General features: G+C 35.5%; 2 protein-coding genes across 2 annotated transcripts in view; one reads left to right on the plus strand and one right to left on the minus strand.

Moving 5' to 3' along the window:
* Nucleotides 1-23764, plus strand: part of LOC137408758 (collagen alpha-1(III) chain-like) — a 340292-nt gene that overhangs the window by 58919 nt on the left and 257609 nt on the right. The window lies entirely within an intron of this gene.
* The window catches only part of LOC137407813 (uncharacterized), a 62182-nt gene continuing 46047 nt past the window's right edge, over nt 7630-23764 (minus strand). Inside the window, exons 25-35 of the mRNA XM_068094193.1 lie at nt 17592-17723; nt 17163-17315; nt 16817-16950; nt 15116-15278; nt 14024-14214; nt 13397-13597; nt 12709-12906; nt 12001-12162; nt 10689-10855; nt 9740-9992; nt 7630-7902 (exon numbers count right to left, since the gene is read on the minus strand). Coding sequence (XP_067950294.1) covers nt 7801-7902; nt 9740-9992; nt 10689-10855; nt 12001-12162; nt 12709-12906; nt 13397-13597; nt 14024-14214; nt 15116-15278; nt 16817-16950; nt 17163-17315; nt 17592-17723 — 1856 coding nt within the window. The 3' untranslated portion in view covers nt 7630-7800. The remainder of the gene's footprint in view (nt 7903-9739; nt 9993-10688; nt 10856-12000; nt 12163-12708; nt 12907-13396; nt 13598-14023; nt 14215-15115; nt 15279-16816; nt 16951-17162; nt 17316-17591; nt 17724-23764) is intronic.

A 23764-nucleotide genomic window follows, 5' to 3' on the forward strand; every position in this document is an offset into this window, starting at 1 on the left:
TACACATTTTACATATTTTATACAAATACGTGTACAGTGATGCTATCAATTGTTGGCGCCCTTTTGTATTGTCAGAGGTTTTAACACTGGGTTTGATATTATTCAATGCGAGTGCAATGAACAACCACAAACTACAATGTATATATTAATTGAAAGCTTATGACGCAGAGAATCTGTTTTTGTAAGTTTCAACTCATTTCAAACCTAACTTGGTATAATTTATGCGGGGGGGGGGGGGGTAGCTGCATAGCCCACCTCAAACTTAGAAGCTTTTATACTAACTGTTAGAAGTTGCATACCCTTGTATAAATGAGAATTTTAACTGGTTGGATTAATGTTCACAATTTACTATGAGTTTTTAACTAAATCTATCTAAATTTGAAATTGAAGCAAAAAAGCGATTAGTGGACTAAATTGATGATAGAAAAAGCTAGCAACTCAAGTAAAAACTACCTGTATATAGGTTTTGCTTGGCCTTTGTTATAATTTAGTTTGAGATACGAATGTGAAGTGAGTAATCCTTTCAAGTATACAGAGTAGTAACAGAGAGCTGCATTAACTGATTTACTAAAACCAAAATGTTTTTAGCGAATCAGTGCTATACTTATTGTCTTCTGCGAACAGGTTAGTTGCAATCGCTCCCAAATGTTGAGCATAAGTTTGTACTTGTTATTGAAAAGGTTTCACCCATGCATAGAATCCTCAAAGAGTTATCTTTCCATTGCATGGTATGCTCAGTGGTGTCAGCTGTGCACCCCAAGATGAAGAGAAATATTTTCCAACTTGTTTTTAATGATCAACTTGAATGTTCAAACTGCCAATGAAAACAAGAGTAACAAAACACAGCGTTCATACAAGCCCTTTTTAGGTAATATACAACTCAAAATCTTTCTGTGAGTTGCATTTAAAAACAGAGAATATATACACCAAAAGTGATATACAACTACTATACAACCTTGCTTAAACAGAAAGCAATCTAGTGATGTGCGCTACATTGCACAGGTCAAGGTGATCATGGTAATGTGGTGATCTCTGTACAGTGGACACTCCAACAACTAAATGATTCGTGCCAGAAATGTTTAGGTTAAAGGGATTTTACATTACACGAACACTAATATACACTTAAATTTAATATATTTTAAAACTGTCCTAGACTCGCCCTTCTAGCCCCTCATATAGGAAAAAATTTCACTTTTTAATTAACTGGCTGTACAGTAACTGTGCTATTATTGGTTTGTATTTACAACTTTCCTCTTTTTTCTTACAATTTTTAATCGGTTTAGGGGTAAAAAATTACGGTAATTTTAGGAGATTGCAACCTTTCAATGTCAATTATCATCTATTTTTTCCTTTTTTTCTAGACAACAAAGTCTACACTGCAAAGAAAAAAGTAAAAAATATTGTCTATGTCTATAATAAAATAAAACAAAAATATGTATTTACTATAGTAAAACCGAGGTCTGTCTGTCCATCCATTTGCCCTAAACAATGGTTACAGGTTAGGATAAAATGCTGTTTTTAACATGTCATTTTTTCTGCCAAGTCTGGCAAAAAAGAAAACAACATTATTAAGGTCAATTATGGAACTTTCGTTAACCAAATCAAATTTGAGAACTTGTGCCAACTTGATGCTTGAAGGTTGTCTTGCAACAAAATTGACATTACAGTTATTTGATATCAAAAGATTCGCTATGTCTTACTCTGTTGTGTTGTAGGTGCAAATATGTGGGAATGTGATTACACGCTGTTAAAAGCTAAAAATGAACAGTTAATCGCAGGCAAACGAGACCGCCGTAGTTTAGATTCTCTTTCCAAAACGGCTGAAATGTGACGTAGTTGTGGGAGATGGTTTCTGTTTAAACTTTCATGCAACCTTATTCGTCGAAATATTTTCACAAATATACTTCACGCATTCAATAAAAACATGTCTATTGTTCTTACGCGTCTGTTTTATTGTCATTGTAATTCTGTCACTTTTAGCAGTGATATCTTATAACTTACCGTAAAAATTCATTTAATTTTTTAACCTTTTCTCGAAGGAGTACATATCAGTGTCTGATAATCAAGACGAGCGTGTTGGTCACCTGTGATAATCGAAAAGTGCTGCAAAAATTATTTGCGAAGTATTGGGTCACATGATCAGATTACGATTTGACGATTAGATAATGCCGAAACAAAACTGTAAAGTAGCGAGCATCTATATTTACCATGCTATGATAAGTTTTAAATTGAGCTTTTTATTGGCCTTTCAATTCACGTGAGAACATCGCATGACAAGACAATAACCAAACTGTCATGACTACGTGAGAGAAATAAAAAAATTCCAATCTACAGGGGCTTTTCGTTTTTGAGCTTTTAAGAGCTTGTAATCACATTTCCACGTATTTGGCACCTGCAACCCAGCAGAGTAAGACATGGTGAATCTTTTGACACCAAATAACTGTAATGTGAATTTTGTTGCAAATCAACCTTTAAGGTTATATGAAGTTTCTTATGTAATTTAAAGCATATATTTTACATAAACTCTTTATCATATAACGGTATAAAGAACTTACGTTATATGTAAGAGATGTAGGCTATAGGAGGTGTAGGCTATAAGAAGTTTAGGCTATAAGAGGTGTAGGCTATATGAGGTGTAGGCTATAGGAGGTGTAGGCTATAAGAGGTGTAGGCTATAGGAGGTGTAGGCTATAGGAGGTGTAGGCTATAGGAGATGTAGGCTATAGGAGGTGTAGGCTATAGGAGGTTTAGGCTATAGGAGGTGTAGGCTATAGGAGGTGTAGGCTATAGGAGGTGTAGGCTATAGGAGGTGTAGGCTATAGGAGGTGTAGGCTATAGGAGGTGTAGGCTATATGAGGTGTAGGCTATAGGAGGTGTAGGCTATAGGAGGTGTAGGCTATAGGAGGTGTAGGTTATAGGAGGTGTAGGCTATAGGAGGTGTAGGCTATAGGAGGTGTAGGCTATAGGAGATGTAGGCTATAGGTGTAGGCTATAGGAGGTGTAGGCTATAGGAGGTGTAGGCTATAGGAGGTGTAGGCTATAGGAGGTGTAGGCTATAGGAGGTGTAGGCTATAGAAGATGTAGGCTATAGGAGATGTAGGCTATAGGAGGTGTAGTTACACAAAGTCTTCAAGTTATTTACCAAAAGGCAAAATGTACTAGTTATGAGTTTTTATATTATATTTTTAATCTGTATGTTCATGTTCTGTCATTGGTCTGTGGTTGTATTGGGTAAACTTGGTGATGTTGCTATTTGCTCAACTAGTTTTGAACTTTTGTATTGTTTACTATCACTTGTTTTTAGACTTTATGGTAGTGTCCGGGTTAAAAGTCAAAGTCAATAATGTTTATTATAAACACAGACATCAGTAAAGTCATAACCTCTCTAATGCTTCTAGTCCTAGCAGTGTTTCTACATTGCTCAATGTAATATCAATATTTTACTTGATCAGCAACTCATTAGCTTGTAAATTTGTGAAAAACAGCATTCAACAAGACACATTTAAGAGATAAGTTTCCGTGCAATGCCGTGCTTCCGTTAAAGGGGTTCAGTCGACACATTTCTTCAATTAATGTATTAGCTGGGTTAACAGAAACTGGGAAGATGGCATATTGGTCTACTTTCCCATTGGATTGCTAAATACTTTTTGAATGAATCAATAGCTTTTAAATTCAAAAAAAGAATTTTAGATTTAGTGATGCATCTAGATCATGAGATCACGATTCCAATTTTTATCATCTCAGTTGAACTAACAAAAACAAACTGACGGTACAAGATTTATTAAACTAGCTGTGCTACCCGGCGTTGCTCGGAGAATAAAAAAGTCTTTGCACAGAAAATTGATTTGTATTTAAGATATAAAAACATTTGCCATTCTAAATTTCAAACTACATATCATGAGAAAAACGTTTGGTGTAGTTGAAATAAATTAAGAAAGGAAATAAAAACAACTGTAAAAGTTTTTAAACTTTGTCAAACAACTGTAACTTTTAAACTTCATATCATGAGCAAAATGTTTTGTGAAAATCAAATGAATTAAAAAAATGAAACAACTGTAAAAGGGTTTAAATGTAAATTTATTAAATGTAGGCTTGTTAGCGTTATTGCCCAATGTTATGGTATTCTATTAGAGTTGTCTACTATCTTTGATAGCAAAACTTCATTTTTGTTGCCCATGTTTTCTTCTGTTTTAGAACAGGGACGCTTGTGCCATCTGCAAGCCTTATGCTAACCTCAATATGACTTGTGTCTGGATTACTCAAGGAGGCAGCAGGTAGATGGAGCTAAAATACTCTTGTTTACTGGCTAACTTAACATAATCCAATATAAATTTCTCAATGTTTGTCGTCTGTTTTCGGTGTGTACAGCTAAAGCTTTTATTAGAATTTTGGAATAAAGAGTCCGTACTGAAAAAGGTTTGATCTCAGACCTCCCGTCCACCAGGCTCACGCGTACCAATTAGGCCACAGAGATTGATTTGTTCGATTGCCGATATATGTCACTATATGGGAGTAAATACCCAACGGCTTTGCATCCTACACAGGGTGATTGCGTAAAGCCTGGTTCCCATATCGATTGTGAGACCCGGCGGTAATCTTGCGCAGTAAAATGCTTGTGACGATAGGCTCGGCGGCTTCTGTTCACATAACGCTGCATCGCTAATAACCGCATAAACATGTTCACTCGCCATGCCGTTTTGATAATGGTAACCTTCATCTGTACGGTACATTTCAGGAAGGTTTTGCCTGTGGCTCTTCGCAAAATTTGAACAGCGCTAAACTCTTGCATTGACCGACGGCATCTACCGATGGTACTTGCCGGTACCCGGCGTGTAGGTTCACATTTCACCGCAATAGCCTGCGGTGCTGTTGCCAGTGCTTTGCGCGTATATAGGAACCAGGCTTTATATCCCGGAGACGAATAGCTCTCTTTAGTAAGTTGCTCAAATTTTCCATTGGCAATGTGCCAGGCTAGTAGCAAGTGGCAGGCAACTCTTATTACTTCCTGTTGTTCATAAGCCAATTTTTAATTCTCGAACAACGTCTGGAAGCACAGCTAGTCCAATATAATTTTTAATATTAAAATTTTGGCACTTTCTATAGTGAAATTACAAATATCTATTCTTAATATAGGCTTGCTAAACTAATTACCTAAGCTTACACACACCAGCACTCTTCCGCTAGATGCAATGTTTTTGTTAGCAGACGATGAGTTGTTGCCCAATTTATACTGATCTTTACCACAAATATATATATAGATAAGTCATGATTTGTTTTTTGTCTGGTGGACCGATTTGACAAAAACTAATAGGTATGTTTCATTTTGTTCTCCTTTGCGTTTTCATTTTACCTTGTACAAGAACATCACAGCAACCTGTCTTGTACAAGAACATAACAGTATTTTGTTTTGTACAAGAACTATTGATCCAAGGCTAAGCAAATTTGAGACAAGCTGACACCTCTACAACAACATAGTTTATTCACAGCATGTAAATCACAAGAAAGATATTGATTAAAAAGCCCATGTAATTATAATCATCTCTGTTAATACAGAAAATATCTCAAAGTCAAGAGAAAGTCAGAGCTGAAATGACAGCAATACGATGTAAAAACAACGATGAAATGAAAAATGATAAACTACTAAAGGAAATACTTTGGTAGAAATGTTGGATGCACATATTTTATAATATTGATTATTACATCAGTAAATATTGTAAATAATAAATAATAATCATATTTTATAATATTGATTATTACATCAGTAAATATTGAATGGTTTGTAAGAATAACAAAGTATAAAATATAATTATAGTAAGGCTGTAATCTCTTTCCTTGTCTCCAAAATCCTTTAAGTTGAAGGACATAAGAGAAGAGGTGAATGCTATAACAGGTCAAGGTTAGATTTGCTGTTAACACATTCCTCGTCAGTCTTTTTGCTCTCTTCCATCTCGGTTGCCACTTCGTTTTTTAATCGATTTTTTTCCTGCAGAAGAATTGGCATATTGAACAAAATATGTAGAATAGAATAAATGCCTACTTTTACTATGATGATTTTTACCAGTTATCGAAGAGTTTTATTATTGAAAATATCTTATAAATCTGCAAATTTTTGCTATAATTATGGCTTCTTAACAGTATAAATAATTTTGATCCTCCTATCAGGGTTTTGATGCATTAGAACTGCACTGTGTCATTGCAGTGTGCAGTTATTTTGCAGTGTATTACAACTTTCAAATCGCAGCAGACATTTGCTGCTACTACAACTGTGCTCCCGCTGCAACTTCCCCATTGATATCTGCAGCAAATTTACTTCCATGGCGAATTATCTGAAACCCAGCAATTCATGACTTCTGCGTATGTATACTACAGCTGCACATAAGTATGAAATCGATACTGTGGATTAACTGACGCTGCCCACTTTCCAAACATCTTTAATGCATTTTACAAAATTGTCAGATGCTATGCGTTCAAATTCTTGTTGTAATAATTGTATCAAATCAAATTCTATCAACCTCTGCTGGTGCCATGTCTATATTTTATTATTACTCTAAGGCATCGGCCGTTGCTCTTTTAAAAGTGTGTCAACAATAACACACCTGTGACATAGGTCAATAACTTAGAACAGACGGAAGTCTAAACTATGGAAACTTGACAACACTTTATTAAAATAACTAATCTAACATGTCATAGACAAGCGGAAAAGGTTGTTGACAACCCTTACAGCAAAAGATCACTCGTAGCAACAGTTTTAAACTAAGAGATGAAAATCATGAAACTAGTGATGACAGAAATGCAACTAACTTTCTGACACTGCGAATAGGCCTACCTGTCATTCCCATTATTATGGGAAAATTTCTGAGTCAGCCTCTTCAAGCTAACATAACAGAAATTAGAACACCTATGCTAATTTCAGTATTGCATGTCAAAGCATATCTATATCCGCATAGAAACAGTAAAAAGGTTCAGCATCACCAACATTCTGATTTTTAGGAATTCAGCTGACGCTAAATGGAAGACTTTAGGGTTGTCAAAGTTGATCATTTGGATGAAATCCAACTGAATGAAGTGGATAGCTAAACAACATCTGCAAGAAAAGGCGGGTTTACAAGAAAATCAGGCAGCAGCAGAGGATGAGGTCAACTCAAAGTATACAACCCAGGTATGCTTAAAGGTATGCTGCCTTAGCCTGTAACACGTGTAGTCAGAATTACTGCAAGTGGTTAACTAGGGTACAATCTGATGACTTTATGCTAGTATCAGCTGTGTGGATAAAGATTTATATTATAGTTATCAGAGCTTTTGATTTATATTATAGTTTGTATATGTACATGTATCTACTAATAAATAAGTAAATACATGGACTTGTGACAGTGCTCTGATAACTTGAACGCTCTGATAATTCAAACACTTTCACTCGGTCCCGTGAAGTTCGAGTTATCCATGTTTGACTGTAGTTTATTCAGAGCATGTAAATCACAAGAAAGGTATTGATTGATAAGTACATGTTATTATAATCATCTATGTTAATACAAAAGATATCTTAAAGTCAAGAGAAAGTCAGAGCTGAGATTGCAGAAATACGATGTAAAAACAACGATGAAATGAAAGATGAGAAACTACTGGAGGAAATACTTTGGTAGAGATGTTTAATGCACATATTTTATAATATTGATTATTACATCAGTAAATATTGAATGGTTTGTAAGAATAACAAAGTATAAAAATATATAGAAAGGCTGTCATTTCTTTCCTTGTCTCCAACATGCTTTAAGTTGAAGGACATAGGATAAGTGATGAATGCTATAACAGGTCGAGGTTAGATTTGCTGTTAACACATTCCTCGTCAGTCTTTTTGCTCTCTTCCATCTCTGTTGCCACTTCGTTTTTCAATCGATTTTTTTCCTGCAGAAGAATTGGCAGATTGAACAAAATAGGTTTAACATCCTTTCGCAAAGTTATGCAAACAACCTGCATTCCTCTAGGAAAAACAGGTATCTAATGCTGTAAATAAAATTGAATACCCTAATTATAAAGTTTTTTCCTTTTGATATGCAATGCCACTCTGTCATTACCCCTTAGTCGATGGCATCGTCCAAACAGTCGGTGAGACATTTTTCAATACCACTAAACAGCTAAAGCATTTAATCTAAATGGCTCATAAAGCTTTGCTCTTCCTTTTTTGTTTACCAATTCAGAAGCAAAACATTTCCTAACAGCGTTTTTTTATTAAAATTATTACCATGAAATTTAAATGGCCTTTAAACCAATTTGTCAGACACCACGTTTGTTAGTATTAGCTTGCTTTTACCGTCTACATGTATCTACACTGTCATCCAAACATTTGATCGAACTTCTAATTAGCAAACTGTAAAGTTTCTACATTAGTCAGTTTGTCTATAAAGCTTTTCAATCTCATTCTTTTTTTAAACCGATCCGAGAGATCTCATTCTATGAGCTGAATAATGGCTTCTTAACAGTATAAATAATTTTGATCCTCCTTATCATGGTTGTGATGCATTAAAACTGCACTGTTTCATTGCAGTGTGCAGTTATTTTGCAGTGTATTACACGTTTCATATCACAGTAGACATTTGCTGCTACTACAACTGCGCTCCCGATGCAACTTTCCCACTGCGGTCTGCAACAAATTTACTTCCATAGCGGATTATCTGAAACCCAGCCATTCATGACTTCTGCGTATGTATACTACAGCTGCGCGTAATCGATACTGTGGATTAACTGACGCTGCCGACTTTCCAAACATTGCATTTTACAAAATTGTCAGATGCTATGCGTTCAAATTCTTGTAATAATTGTATAAAATCAAATTCTATCAATCTTTGCTGGTGCAATGTCTATATTTTACTATTACATTAAGGCATCAATCTTTGGTCTTTCAATACTGTGTCAACGATAACACACCTGTGTCATAGGTCAATAACTTAGAGCAGACTGAAGTCTAGAATAAGGAAACTTGACAACACTTTTTTAAAATAACTAGTCTAACATGTCATAGACAAGCGGAAAAGGTTGTTGACAACCCTTGCAGCCAAAGATCACTCATAGCAATAGTTTTAAACTAAGAGATGAAATTCATAAAACTGGTGATGACAGAAATGCAACTAACTTTCTGACACTGCGAATAGGCTTACCTGTCATTCCCATTATTATGGGCAACTTTCCGCGTCAGCCTCTTCAAGCTAACATAACAGAAGTTAGAACACCTATGCTAATTTCAGTATTGAATGTCAAAGTATATCTATATCTGCATAGAAACAGTGAAAAGGTTCTGATAGCATCACCGACATTTTCATTTTTAGTAATTCAACTGACGCTAAATGGAAGATTCTAGGGTTGTCAGGGTTGATCATTTGGATGAATGCCAAGTGAATGAAGTGGATAGCTAAACAACATCTGCAAGAAAAGGCGGATTTACAAGAAAGTCAGGCAGCAGCAGAGGATGAGGTCAACTCAAAGTATACAGCTCAGCATACCCCCTGATAATACCTAAAAGGTATGCTGCCTTAGCCTGTAACACGTGTAGTCAGAATTACTGCAAGTGGTTAACTAGGGTACAATCTGATGACTTTATGCTAGTATCAGCTGTGTGGATAAAGATTGCATAGTATAAATTCGAATAACCGTTACGGAAAATACATACATTTGTAAAAGTACGCAAAAATCTTTGAGCAAAATAATACCAACTCATGATTCTCAGGACCATCTGTATACTTCATACCTCGGAAATCTGTTTCCATTTAGCTGCCATTTCTCCAGCGATGTGCTCATGTATTGCTTCATTGATAGTGGCAGCTCCTTCTATCCCGGCAGCTGCAGCCTTCACCACAGCCCCGGCTGTCAGTTTGGAGTCCAATGTGTGACCAGCTTTAGATACGGTCTTTCTCGGCGTTGCCTTGGCAGCGATACGGTACTTCCTTTCTTCATCTTTCGGATGGCACATACATCGCAAGCTTTCTGAGAAACACGTCACACTACAAAAAAATATAGCCTGTGAGTCATGATTCATTCATCAAAATGGAGAGCAAAGTAAGGAGATTACAGGTTTACAGGTATCATATGGAGCCACTGCTCTTTCACACACTAGTTTATAGGAAGTACTGTGGCACAAATAGTAGACAGCCTTCACACTGCATTATTACTCGAGTTTAGTTTTACTTGTGTAGTCACCATGACTTTTTGTGAATATACAGTGTCCCACAATGTAAAGAATTTGTTCTAAACCATTTTTTCTTTATACAGATATAAAGTAAAATAACAAACAGTAAAGTACAACTGGTGACAGTCAGCGTAGTAAACCGACACTTGTACCCATCGACCATCTTTAGGTTTTTCTGAATAATTGTGCACATACTTATTCTCTGTGCTTTATCGGCACTCCTGATGATCTCTCACAGTACACTAGACTGTCACAGTACTAGTCTAAGCAATAAAAATATACCCTTATACTTATTGTATATAGAGGTATATTTAACCTTCGTTTTCTCTCCAAAATCAGTGAGAAAATGATATTTTCAGGTCTCACCATGAGATTCCTGATAATCAAATTAAATTTCAGAACTTTCACCGACTCGAAACTTTACATGGTATGGAACTTCTTATGTAATACGAAACCAAAACCTTACGTTATAAGTTCAAGTTATATTCACATCTGCTGTAGTGACATCTACCTGTTGTAAGAAAGGGTCCAAGGTCCATCATCTCGTTGCACAAAGACATTGCAATAATCTCTCTTCTTGCCATCCTTGAAAGGCAGACAGCACTTGAAGGGCTTGGCAAGTGGCCGCTCAGACTCCAGCTGTATCACGTGACTAGCAAACAAGTTGGTGGTATAGGCCTAAGAAGGAAACCAGAAAACTGTCAAAATCAGCAAAAATAAGTTTGTCAATTGCTTCGAAAAAAGGTTCTTTGACATTGCAAATGTATAACTGCGTGCTCCCTCCTGGGGCACTGGTTACCAGTGATGCTGGTTAACTCAGTATATGACATGAAACAGAAAACCTTCACTCAAAGATCCCATCACATATTTTTGTCAGAACGGTGAGAATTGGGGTTCAAACCTGTAACCCTCGGGGTAGGAGTCATACGCGCTACCATCTACACTATCCAGACAACCTGATTGTACTGCTGAGTGTAGCATACCAGTGAATAAACAGATGCTTTTAAATTATCATATAATGAAAGCTTGACCATGTTAACATCACGTGACAAATGTTTGGTTTTTTGTGTTTTTACTAAAAATTACACATGTAGAAACGTTGTGTACAAACAATGCACATACCAACCCAACTGAAGCTTCTGTTAAAAAATCAACTGATTTAACTTAAATTAAAATTATTTAAACTAATATATTGTAATCAAATGACTTAAGTGGTCATTTTAATTTGATTCCACAACTCCTCCTTCCCTAAACCCTCGATTGACAAGGTATCAAAAAGAACGACAGGATCGTAAAGGTACGGCCAAACGTAACAATTTTTTTATTGATTCTGACCGTACCACGAAATGAACGAAAAACACAGAATTATTCTGCCGGAATTCACAGAATTGTCAAAGCTGTGCTCGCACACCAAAACCAACAGATCAGTAAAATAATCACCATTGTTTATAATATTTGTCAATTTACAAGGGGCTTTATTCAGCATACATGTACATCTGTCATTGTCCTGGCACCATGTTCGGGTTTATCCCAACAGAGCTCGATCATTAAACCCACATGGTGGCCGTAACCAATCCTGTGGGGTTTCATATCATTGGTTTCAAACCTCTGTCTGATGTTTGATAACCAGTCTCCTAAACACTCACTTACAGTCTATCTCGGTGAAAATGACAGAAATATGGGGCTTCGCCGAGCTCACCACTAGTGTAGTATAAACACAGCCAAAGTAAGATTGAATGTAACAGCAATGCTGTACACAAGTGACAAAATTGGCCTAGAAACCTAACTATTGGACCTTGGCAGCACAAACTACACTGTCTCACCTGAACTCTGACAAAAGTAGGGAAAGAAAATGTGCCTTTATCAATAATAATCCAAGTGCCCGGCAGAACTTCAAGCCTTCCACCCTCTGGTCCGATTCTTCCACTTGTCTCATTCAAACAGTGGAACTCTTCTTGAGGTGTTTCCGGCCTAGGCTGCAACAGCTGTACACACATTGTGTTTTTCAGTTAATCATCTTCAAAAGTGAACAGATTAAACTACAATATAACCACTAGTATCCCATTTAGAAATAGCTAGACATTGCAAAAATAATAGCAAGGTGCAAAGCATTCTAACAAATTGACAACAGTAAACAAGTTGGTATACCTCCAACCATGCTACAGTCTGAAGCAATGTTGGTAGATGTGAGATTGTCGATACCTTGACCTATACATACACACATGTATATGAGGCTGAAAGCCATTTCCAATGAAAACTTACATAGAAAGTGTATGATATCATTAGCCAATCATTCAGAAAGAAATCTGCAGCATTTGTCAAACCATGTGCATAATCAATAGAGTATCCAAATAGTTTGGTTGAATGATAACATTGTGCAATCTGACAAAAAGCAATAGCAAATCGAATGCAGGTACTTGGTCATGTATAAGTGTCATGGCTAGCTAGCTTCTCAAGTAATTCCAATAAAGATATAACCGCCATGGCTATGAAAAGTTCCTTATACAAATGGAGGCTTATACATTTCCTACCGGTGCGGGCTTTTTTTTGAGTTTTGAGTTGATGAAATGATTTGCTTTGTCATTGCTTAGCAACATATCCCATATGATAGTCTTGATGGCAGTCCTCACTGTATGCTCATTCCTGTCGTGCTGCGTGCATGCTTTCATTGATTTTTTCTCAGCCTCTGACAGCTTATTATCAGCAGCCAGTGAGAACAAATCGATTGCCTACAACAGCAAATCAAAATAAACACTAACAGGACCGGTTTCATGAATTTCTATGACCTTCTAATTCAACGCATCGCAGTAACTTTTCACCAAAAACTAGCCTATGTTTACTAGATTCTCTTTTGATTGTGAGCAAACAATGTATAGACCGAAACGCCTTCCAACTATCAAGATGTTCAGCAGAAGTTGTCATTCAAAGTATGACTATACAACAAGTTAATAGTATATGTCATATGGTAGTTATGAGACGATTGGAAAATTGTCCACTGAAAAAGAAAGCAAAGCTCAATTATGACTGCAAAACCCATCAACTGATTGAAAAATGCAAAAGCACAAAATCGTTTTACTATTTCGTAAGCCAGCCAATAAGGTTGAAGATAAAATGTAGCCAGTACCATGTAGTATTGCGCACCGGACAATCAATATACACCACGACACACAAACACCACCATGTGTCATAACAAACCAACTTCTATTTAATATTACTCACCTTGTCAGCTTTCTCGCTAACATTAGCCTGATGCTCCTCAGCTTGCTTGTCTTCGATCGGGGTAACTTGATGGTCTTCAAGGAGACTGTAATAAAGCTCGAGTTCCCTGTTCCATGGGCCACCCCTCCTGACCTTTGCCAAGTCTTTGGAATGCCCCACTTTTGAACCTGTGAGCGATACCCACCAAGCTCCTAGTTTGTTCTAAAATATCAAGGTTACAAATGCTAAGAATGCATATACATAAAAAATGGTGCATACTATAAGAGATTGCATTCAACCTGCGTGAGGAAAGTCTTTGCTCTAAAGTTAATTGACATGCAGTCAAGCCTAGCAGCAATCTCTGACATGACAAGCAAAGGGTTGTGTTATAGAGATCAGAGACAATTTTGACAAGATTGGCTAGTGTAAACGATAAAAATAAATAATTTATGCCGCATTGCACAAACATGCTCAATACTGCCAATGCTAATTCTCAGTTTTGCATTCAGGCTTTTAACATTGTAGTGCTTCAGGTGGTTGCCTTCAGAAAGATTGCCTTCAAACAAAATGCCTCTAGAGTGGTTGCCTTCAAACGATTGTTAAATTCAACCAAGTAGTTTTAGCATAAACTGCTATAATAAAACTCACCGTCAAATAGTCAACAAGCTCCTGGTCAAATGACACTTCATCTGGATTTTCCTGTACATAGGCGAGACTATCGTTTATAACGGAGAGGAAAAGGTTGAGAAGGAAAAAGTTGCCAATAATCATGTAAGTAGCAAAAAGAATCCGCAGGATGGCAGAGTCTGACTCAATCAAATCCGTGTACTTCAGAATACCTGTGGGAAGAAAAATGTTTGAACTGCAGTGGAACCTCTACTTACGAAATCTTCAAGTTCAGGTACAAGTCTTTGAGTTGAAATTTTGACTTTTGAAAGATATTTCCAGACGCGAAAACCAGAAAGGACTTTCGTATTTTGGCCCGCCTGCTTCCGATGGACGCGATTCAAAGTGTGTTTCACTCCGTTTTTTTGCTAGCGAAAGTAAGTAAATGACAAGTGCTTTTCGTTTGTTGCATAATTTGGAGTTACCATTTATCGCATACAAAGTAAAACAACTTTCATTTCTAGCGATTCACGTTGTGTTTTCTGTATGATGACAGTTTTTCAGTTTAAAAAAAAACATTAATTCTCAACAAAACCAAAAGCAATACAACACCCACCTTTTCTATCGCCATCCTCCAACTTGATCTTTTCTTAGCCTTGTCTAGATGGCCAGCACCAAAGGCAAACAAACATAGTTTATAGTTTTTATTCATTATTTTTCGGTTTTTCCATGAGCTTTTTCTATATTTTCATATAAGAATATAACTCTAACCTGTATTTATAACTAACATAATTTATAAGAATGTTATATCCTAGTTTTGTAACGGCTTAGAATGAATTAGGGTATTTGTTTGGTAAAATCGGTTTCTACTGACATAACGTCTTCCGGAACGAATTACTTTAGAGTATTACTTTACTACTTTGGATTAAGTATAGAGATTTTACTGTATTATAAAACAGAACGAAAATATTTTACAAACACTGACACTTAATATCTGTCGGAAGAAAAATATTTTACATATTCAGGAAACGCTACCCGTAGTGCTACTGAAAAATTCGACCAAAACTTTGAATCGAACAGACAGTGATGTATTTCTTTTATAATAAAAACTTTGTATACACAGGCTGTACTTACCAAGGAGCATTCCAAAGAGATAGTAAAAAGATCTGAAGAACTCGACAAATGCGCCGAATTGGGAGCCAAATGCGATGGTCATCACATGGCTGTAGAGAAACAATAGAAAGATAAAGATGACAGCATACCAAGCTATAGTGCCTCCAATATGGCTCAGCGACACCTACAAAGACAACAAGGATGTGAGAGAAACAAACCTAACGGCATACCTTTAATTTGTCTTTCTTGCTATTTGGCTGCTTAGAGTAATAACATGATCTAAAGGTGAAATGGTGTGTAGGCGAACAATCCACCATACTAAGAGCCGTGCCCGTCTATCGCGAGCATGCCAAGAGCATTAGAAAAGATGTATCACACAGGAAACAAACTTTGATGTTCAGCTTCCCAGCCAGGCACACTACCACCTGTGCAGCTAAATGACCTTGCTGCATGGTGAAATAATTGTGCGTACAGTTATTACAAATGAGGATCTCCCGCGGTGCCTGGGACTGGCGGTATGCTAGTTTGCTTAAAAGAAGAGTATAGTTTTGTATGATGCACAATAAATCGACTTTGTCAATCATAAACCTTTGAACTTGCGTAAACTTAGAATCAAACCATGACCGAGCTATGCACAAGCCATTTGTATAAAAACTAGTGGGTTTAAATCTTTAGCAGAAAATGGCAAAAAATACATTTATTGGTAGATGGCAGGTTGTCTCAAGTTCAAACTCTCCTCTTTTCGATTGTTAAGAAGAATCAGGGATTACAAAAGGGTAAAAAGCTTGTTCCACAACAAGTTGATCTGGTAATACGCACTGGTGTTTGTAAAGAAACAAGTAGATAAACAAATAGAGGAGGTCTAAAATACAGACCCTGCATGCGATGAAGACCGAGCTACTCACTCCAAGAGACTATATTTGAACAGAGTTCAACCTTTGGCAGACCTTTCATAAAACTCACAACATCGCAAACTTACTGCTACTGTATTTATTCGAGTGCGAGTCACTTTTTGTACCAATGCATCGCCCAAAATGTCATACGCAAGTTATACACAAGTAAATTTTAAGGTATTTCATTGTTATCGCTTTCTATGAGCTATAACGCATGGCATTTGTACATAATTAAAACATCACTTATCATTTGACCATTTAAATGAATATTGACTACATTACACAATCATGATTAAAGCAATATACATTTTGCTCCATTTAAAAAACGACTTCACCCTTTTATTAACCAACAACAAATATGTACAGTCAGGTCTTGTATCTGTGTGATGATCCAATAATGATTGTTTCAATTTGTGGATTATGCGGATTAGGAGTTGTATGCCTGTTGAGCTACAGGGTGGTAAGGACTTTAATGGACATTCACATGTAATGAATTAATGTGAGTGTTTTGATAAAAAACGATAAGAGGTTCTATGCAGCACACTGCTGTCTTGATAGCAGCATACTTTTTTGAAGTGTGGAAAATGTCTACAATAGAATAGCTTGCACGACATTTTTTTGCACGCCATTTGCTAGTGCCGTTTCCATCTTTCGCAACATGAAACATTTGATAAAAAATGGTGAGTAACAAATCTCGTTCGACTAGCGTGTTTTAGCCATTTCCTTCTGGATGAAGCAAAATTGCGGATTAATCACATCATGGAAACAAATCGCAAATCAAATGGGGATGCACAACACAAATACTTCAATAGCGAGCTTGTGGGTTTACCTTAAGAGCTGTTAGCTGCCTGCTGAAGTCCATTGGCTGATAAAGCTGGAGGATTGCTATGAACAGTACACCAGCTATGAACAACGAGTAGAGCTGGTCCCACTTCGTCACCTCTCCAAAGTCGACGTATTCACCTACAATGTTAGGTAACTCCTAGCAAAAATGTTTCACTTCATAAGTGGGGCTACAAATCCATATTTATTTCATATCAGCACATATCAGCAATGAGGTAATGACAAAATCTTTTTCGGCTTGGAAATTCTCCTCAAAATATTTGCCCTTCACATCTCAACTAGATGCATGTTTAATTTTGTTAATGAATTAGCGTCGCCTGTAATTTGCATACCTCGGTTGTTGTACATGTGTTCGACAGCTTTGATCACTTCTACAGATCTCATAGCAAAGAATACGCAAGATAGAAAGGCAAAGAGAGCATTAAACACTTCGACCCAATGCCACGGGTTCTTGGCATATGCAACCAGTCCCTCCTTGTACAATGCTGTAAAACAAACAACATGATTAGACTAAGTCCATTATCTGCTGCCAGCGCTGCTGCCGGGATAAGCAAGTGTTTGGATTAAAGTAAAGAATAGATTATTTCAGCATTATATTATGACAGAGTGTAATATTATAAAATCAGTGGAGTTTTTAGCAAAATGCTGCACGAGCACAACCATAAAATTTGAAGCTTTTTTAGTGTAATCAGTTGACAAGTCTATTAGTGAAAAGATAAGTGAAACGGTCTTGTTGTCAAATATCACTGAAACTAACTTACCCTTCCCTTCCTTGAACATGATGTAGCAGAGCAACAGAAACCAGATGCACTGAATGACTAGGAATACAAAGTCCCATGCGTCTAGGTACGGGTATGGTCTGAAGCTGTTTACCTTGTATGTGGCAAAGATTCCTAAATTAAAGACAAGAACAAAGATGCAACAGAATTTACAGAATAGAGAAAATGAATGGTTCGAGAAGAGCATTAGTACGACTAATCGTGATTTCTATCCCCACACCAGTTATGTATTACAATGAGGTGAAGGCTGATACCAAAAATTGCGAGAGGAACGGAGTATTATAGATCCAAAAGGTATAGATACAACTCGAATAAACCACTTTCCTTCTTATGTATCGCTCTACTGTACTCGCTTGAGTGCGCATTCTCATGTCTTCAGGTACTTACAATGCACAAAACAGACTTCAAAGACTTGTTACTTCTGGTTGACATATTTTAGTAAAGAATTTCAGAAGGATCTCGGCGTATTGTCACCCACTTCTGTTTTATAATGAAACAGCCTTTTCGTGCATCTCCTAAGCATTAGTATGGTTTACGTTGAAAAATGCCTGCACAGCTTTGACATAAACTGTTCATAGTTATTTTAGGCGTAAGGTCTTTTTTTGTAACAGGCAATCATAAAAAACTGATTTCTGTTGACCAAAAACACTCTATTATCATGAATTGTCTGAAAACCTTGACTGTATTTATAGCATACTTGAATGTAAAAAAGAATACAGTCTCCACACAGGATCGGAACACCAGTGAACACAAAAATCTCAACTTGCATAAAAACCTATTCCCACCAAGTGTAACAGCCATTGGCCATTTTGGAATTGCATTGAATATTTTTTGAAGCCATAAAAAAAAATTCTGATAAGCAAACTTACCGCCATAGACTGGTGTTTCCAGAACGATCTTCACTTGAGTGAAGAGATTCACATTGGCATTATTAATGACAAACTCTATGAATACGGTTCTCGTCTGTTTGTCTATCCAGACATTCGACTCAAACTGATCAAGTATTGCTTCCCAGCTCCACTTGAACATGATGGCACTAACAAGTAAAGGAAAGAAAGTTTTAAAAGGCATTCCTAATTTAATTAATAATAGACATGGTACACAATTTAATATGCATAGGTACTTTAAATGGATGGAAGGACCATAAATTACAAATAAAAGCTTTGAAGCTTCGAATAAATCATTAGCGTCAAAAGTTTATTTCTTGTTTATCATTTTATGACATTTGAAAAACGAATGCCCTAAAAAGGTCCTTTACTGCGTGAAACAAGTAATCTTCAAAGGTATAAACTGGTGCACTAGATGTTCGGGTTTAAATTAAAGATTGTTTGTTGTAACCTTTACCTATCATTCTATCAACTCTATGTGTTAAATTAAATTTAAAACAACTTCAATAGAATAAATACAAAATACTATAGAATAAAGACAATAGAATAAATACAATTGACTCAAAACTGCTAAATGCAATTGGCAAACAATATCACTGCTGTTGTGAAGCAATCACTGGAATAGGTTGGCAAATACAGCTGTTTACTAGTTCTTGAATGTAGTTTGACTCGAGTACCAGACTTGACTAGAATTATAATAATTATAACAGATATTAACAAATAATAACATATTTCTGGCTGTAAGACAAAGTACCTACAACTATGTAAAAAATAAAAGCTCCTTCATAGTTATTCTTAAACTGCAATGAATATACAAATTTGTGTGAATCTTCAATCGAATACGTAGCATTAATGCTGTCACTTTTTATGTTTGTTTCATTTGGCTCAAAGTTTTAGATTAACAAAAGTTGATGAACATGTGAGTCAGTCCATAATCGCGAGTTGGGATAGCAAAGACTTGCTACTTCCCCAGCAAATCACTACACTTTATGCGGAGCACCAACACCTTGCCAAACCACACTATAGAACAGAGTTATGCAGAAAGGAGTTTTTCCTTGCAGCGAGCATAATTTTACTTTACTATTCTTTATTTTGTATCATTAGTCTCATTGTCTAATTTACTTTGAATGAAAGTGACCGGTGTAAATAAAGTGCATGTCTATCCATCTATCTATTTATCTATCTATCTATCTATCTATCTATCTATCTATCTATCTATATCTATCCATCTATCTATTTATCTATCTATCCATCTATCTATCCATCTATCTATTTCTCTATCTATCCATTCATCTATCTATCTATCTATCTATACAAATCTATCTATCCATCTATTTATTTATCTCTCCATCTATCTATCCATCTATTTATCCATCTATTCATCCATCTATTTATCTATCTATTCATCCATCCATCAGTCCATCTATCTATTTATCTATGTATATATCTATCTATAGTAAAGAAAGTAACAAAAGCAATTTCATGACCTCTTGTTTTTACTGTTTCACGGTTTATTATAGATGGTACCTTACTTGGTTTAGTGAAAATAGTACCTTCATGTAATTAGAAAGCTGTGTTTCTCCTATGATCATGACAAATTCTATCTATACCTTATACCAAACACAAACACTGCCAATCCACATTATAAAACAGCGTTATGCAAAAAAATCTTTTTCTTCCAATACACATAATTTACTTTACTATTCTTTATTATAAATTTTTTGTCTCACGGTCTAATTTGATTGGACCGGCAAGGACCGATTATAATAAAGTTAATCTATATACTTCTCAACTATGTCTGTCGTCGTCGTATGTGTATCTGTATGCATTCCGGCTATAGATATAGCTTTAGTGCACGATGATTGTTTTACAGATGCGGCCACGTGTTACGACGCCCCTGTTAAAAAATATTTTTCGTAAGGTTCAATTACTATATTCTTCCGGCGTGGACAAGTATACTGTATTTGTGGAAAGAGCCTCGACATTCTCTCTCCTTTCGGTCAGACAATGTACGATATCTCATTTTTACATTTGTACCAGTATCGAGAGATAATAGTATCGTCGTATTCAAAGTTTTGATGGATATCTTCTCGTGGAACAGTAATCTTTTTCAAACACACACACTTCTATGCAAGAATTTCAATTACAAAAAAACGAACATTTTTTGTGTAAGTTTAATGTAAGTACTTCCCAAGTTAGAAAACAGATAATTACTTATGTTGATGGCATTATAGCCGATTCAAATTTTCGTGAATACACAAATAAGTAAAATAGCAGCACTCACTGATGGCCGTGAAAGTAACTGATGGTAGTGAAAGTAATAGAATGTAAGAGTAAGGAACGTCGTAAAAGATCATTTTAGCTTCGTTGCGATTGTAGCTTCACATCGCTTTATCAATACACAAAGTATAGATCCATTGAATTGATTGCATGACAGTGTTTTTTAACATATTGGAAAAATAAAACATGTAACAAAACTGTTCTAGATAAAGTTTGAAGTTGAAAAAATATTGTTTACATATTATGAATCAATATCGGCATTTTTTGGTAAAATGGCTGGCAGTAGGCCGATAGCTAAATTTGTACATGGATGTTATACAAAAATTGTTATTATTAATTCAACATATTCAGGATTTTTATTTTGTTTTCCCAGTTCGTAATAATTGCATCATTACCAAATCATGCTTTATTGTAATCGTAGTAAAACCGACTTAATTTAGCTATTACTTGCTAATTATTTCACATTTATATCTAAACCCTTTTATAGTTGTTTTATTTTTTGTAAATCATTTGACCTGCACAACACTTTTTCCTGATGATATGAAGTTTGAAAGTTACAGTTTGACAAAGTTTGAAAACCTTTACAGTTGTTTTTACTTTCTAATAAATTATTTCAACTACACAAAACACTTTTCTCATGATACGTAGTTTGAAAGTTAGAATGGCAAATGTTGTTAAATACAAATCAATTTTCTGACCAAAAACTTTTTTTACTACCCGGGCAACGCTGGGTAGTACAGCTGTATTTATTTAAGACTAACTACAGCACAGCCAAAATTAGGGTGGTCGACGTAACAGTAGAACAAAATAACAATAAAGCTTATATTAATAATGTGAAAGCACTTATTTCTTTCCATGGTAAGTTTCTTACTGGGTGTAATCTTGAGAGTGCACTGCCAGTAGTTGTGACAGATGAACGGTGAACTATTGTTTTTATATTATGTGATATCAAAATTTTATATATGAACAATAAATGATCACGAGGATTAACTGAAAGTTCAAATATAAAGTCATATTCTACTTTTGATCGACTCTACATATATAACTTTAAACATATGATGTAATATTTGGTTAAATATTTTTCTCAACATATGAAGAAATTCCCAACTCCCAAGTGACCAAAAAGACTTGAAATATTACCATTTTATGAAATAACTAGCAGTAAACCTGGTGATGCTCTGGTTATTTTTAACTCACAACCAGATCAACAGCAGGCAGGAGTTTAAGAGGCAGGTTCTCAGGAACTAGATGAAGTTTTGGAACTAAATATTTTAGCAACCTGGCAGAAGGTATGGAGCATAAAGGGGGGGGGGGGAGTAAGGATGAAATCGGCCCAGAAATGTGGAAACCCATAGCATTCACGATAAATAACAGAGACATGCATTGACAAAGTACGATTTGTTAAAATAAATATTATAAAAAGGTAATAAGTTCTCACCTATAGCCACCCAGTTTGTAGCTTGATAACTGGCCACTGTATCTCCCATTAGTCTTCTCATACATGTGCTCTGGATACATGAGATTCCCTTCTACATATGTGCCATTCCACCCTGCCATTTAGTGATATTATTATTATATACGGTTCATCATTTGATAGATTATTAGACTGCAAAGGTAAATGCAGGAACTCTTGAAAAACATAAAATATGTTGGAGAGAGAGATGCAAAAAGTTAGAGAAACTGCAAAGGAAGAATAAAGCTATAAGATATCTATTTGTTTGTCAATGTGGTTGGTCAAGGTCAGTCGGTGATGTAAAAACTTCAATGTTAACAACAACGTTTGGGAAATCCACCACAAAAATTGTACCCAAACGATAAACAAGCTGATTAGCATATAGTTTAACTTTTGATCAAAACCTGCCCCATTAAATGGTTAATTTACAATGATGTATCATAACTTCATCCATAAAATTATCTTTTTACCAAAAAACTATGAGCTAGGTTAAAACTCTGTGACACCTACTCATCCTCAAAAAGATTGTCATCACCTAGATAGATATTAAAAAGCAGGATATTTCCTAAAGTTTATCGCACTAACATGCTATTATCTTGCTAAATTATCAGCAGAGGTCACGCCCTTTGTCTTTGAGGACCTCTAATTAGCCTTAGAAATAACAGCTGTAAAGACAACCCTCGACATATAATTTTTAATGTAAAATTTTGGCATATATTAGCCTCGTCATATGAAGTTATTTTCAACATACGAAATTCAAAGTTTCTTTAGAATTTACAATGTCGTGAATAGAAGTAGGAAAGCTAGAATAAATGAACAATAAAATGTAAAAATCATAAAAAATTACATAAATTTAGGTAAATTAAACTTTATCTATTGTAAGATAGAGTAAGAAACATGTAATTTTATCATTCAGTCAGCTACTGTACCAACTCATCACCGAGTCTACATTTCTGTTAGCCGTATCTAAGATAAAGCATTCAGTCAGCTACTGTACCAACTCATCACTGAGTCTACATTTCTGTTAGCCGTATCTAAGATAAAGTAACAAAAAGCACTTGTTTTTATTAATCATTACTTTAGCAATTTAGTTTCTTTGAAATTTAGCTTTTTAAATTGCTTTTTATAAGTATTTCTTTTAATTCTATTTAAAATATGCTTGAGGCATGTCTTGTTAATTTTGATCTCTGAAACAAATTAGTGTATTATTATAAGATTATTTGCTAAAGCATCAATTGCGACCATAGACCTATTAACTATACTTAATAGTATAGTTAATAGGTCTATGGTTTTGACATACAAAACAAATAATGGAACAAATAATTTGTGAATGTTGAGATTTGACTGTAACAGCCATTTTGAATTTTTTTTGCAAAAAAAACTGTTTCTAGAATTATATGAGGCAAGTAACAAAAAGACTAGAGATCAGCTGGTAAAGACATAAATTGGTATAAATTCAATTGACCTGGTAAAAAACATGTTAACTGAAACTAAAAGAATTAAAGTATTGTATGAAACTAATAAAAAAGATTATT

This window comes from Watersipora subatra, chromosome 11 (assembly GCF_963576615.1).
Source record: "Watersipora subatra chromosome 11, tzWatSuba1.1, whole genome shotgun sequence".
Lineage (NCBI taxonomy): Eukaryota > Metazoa > Bryozoa > Gymnolaemata > Cheilostomatida > Watersiporidae > Watersipora > Watersipora subatra.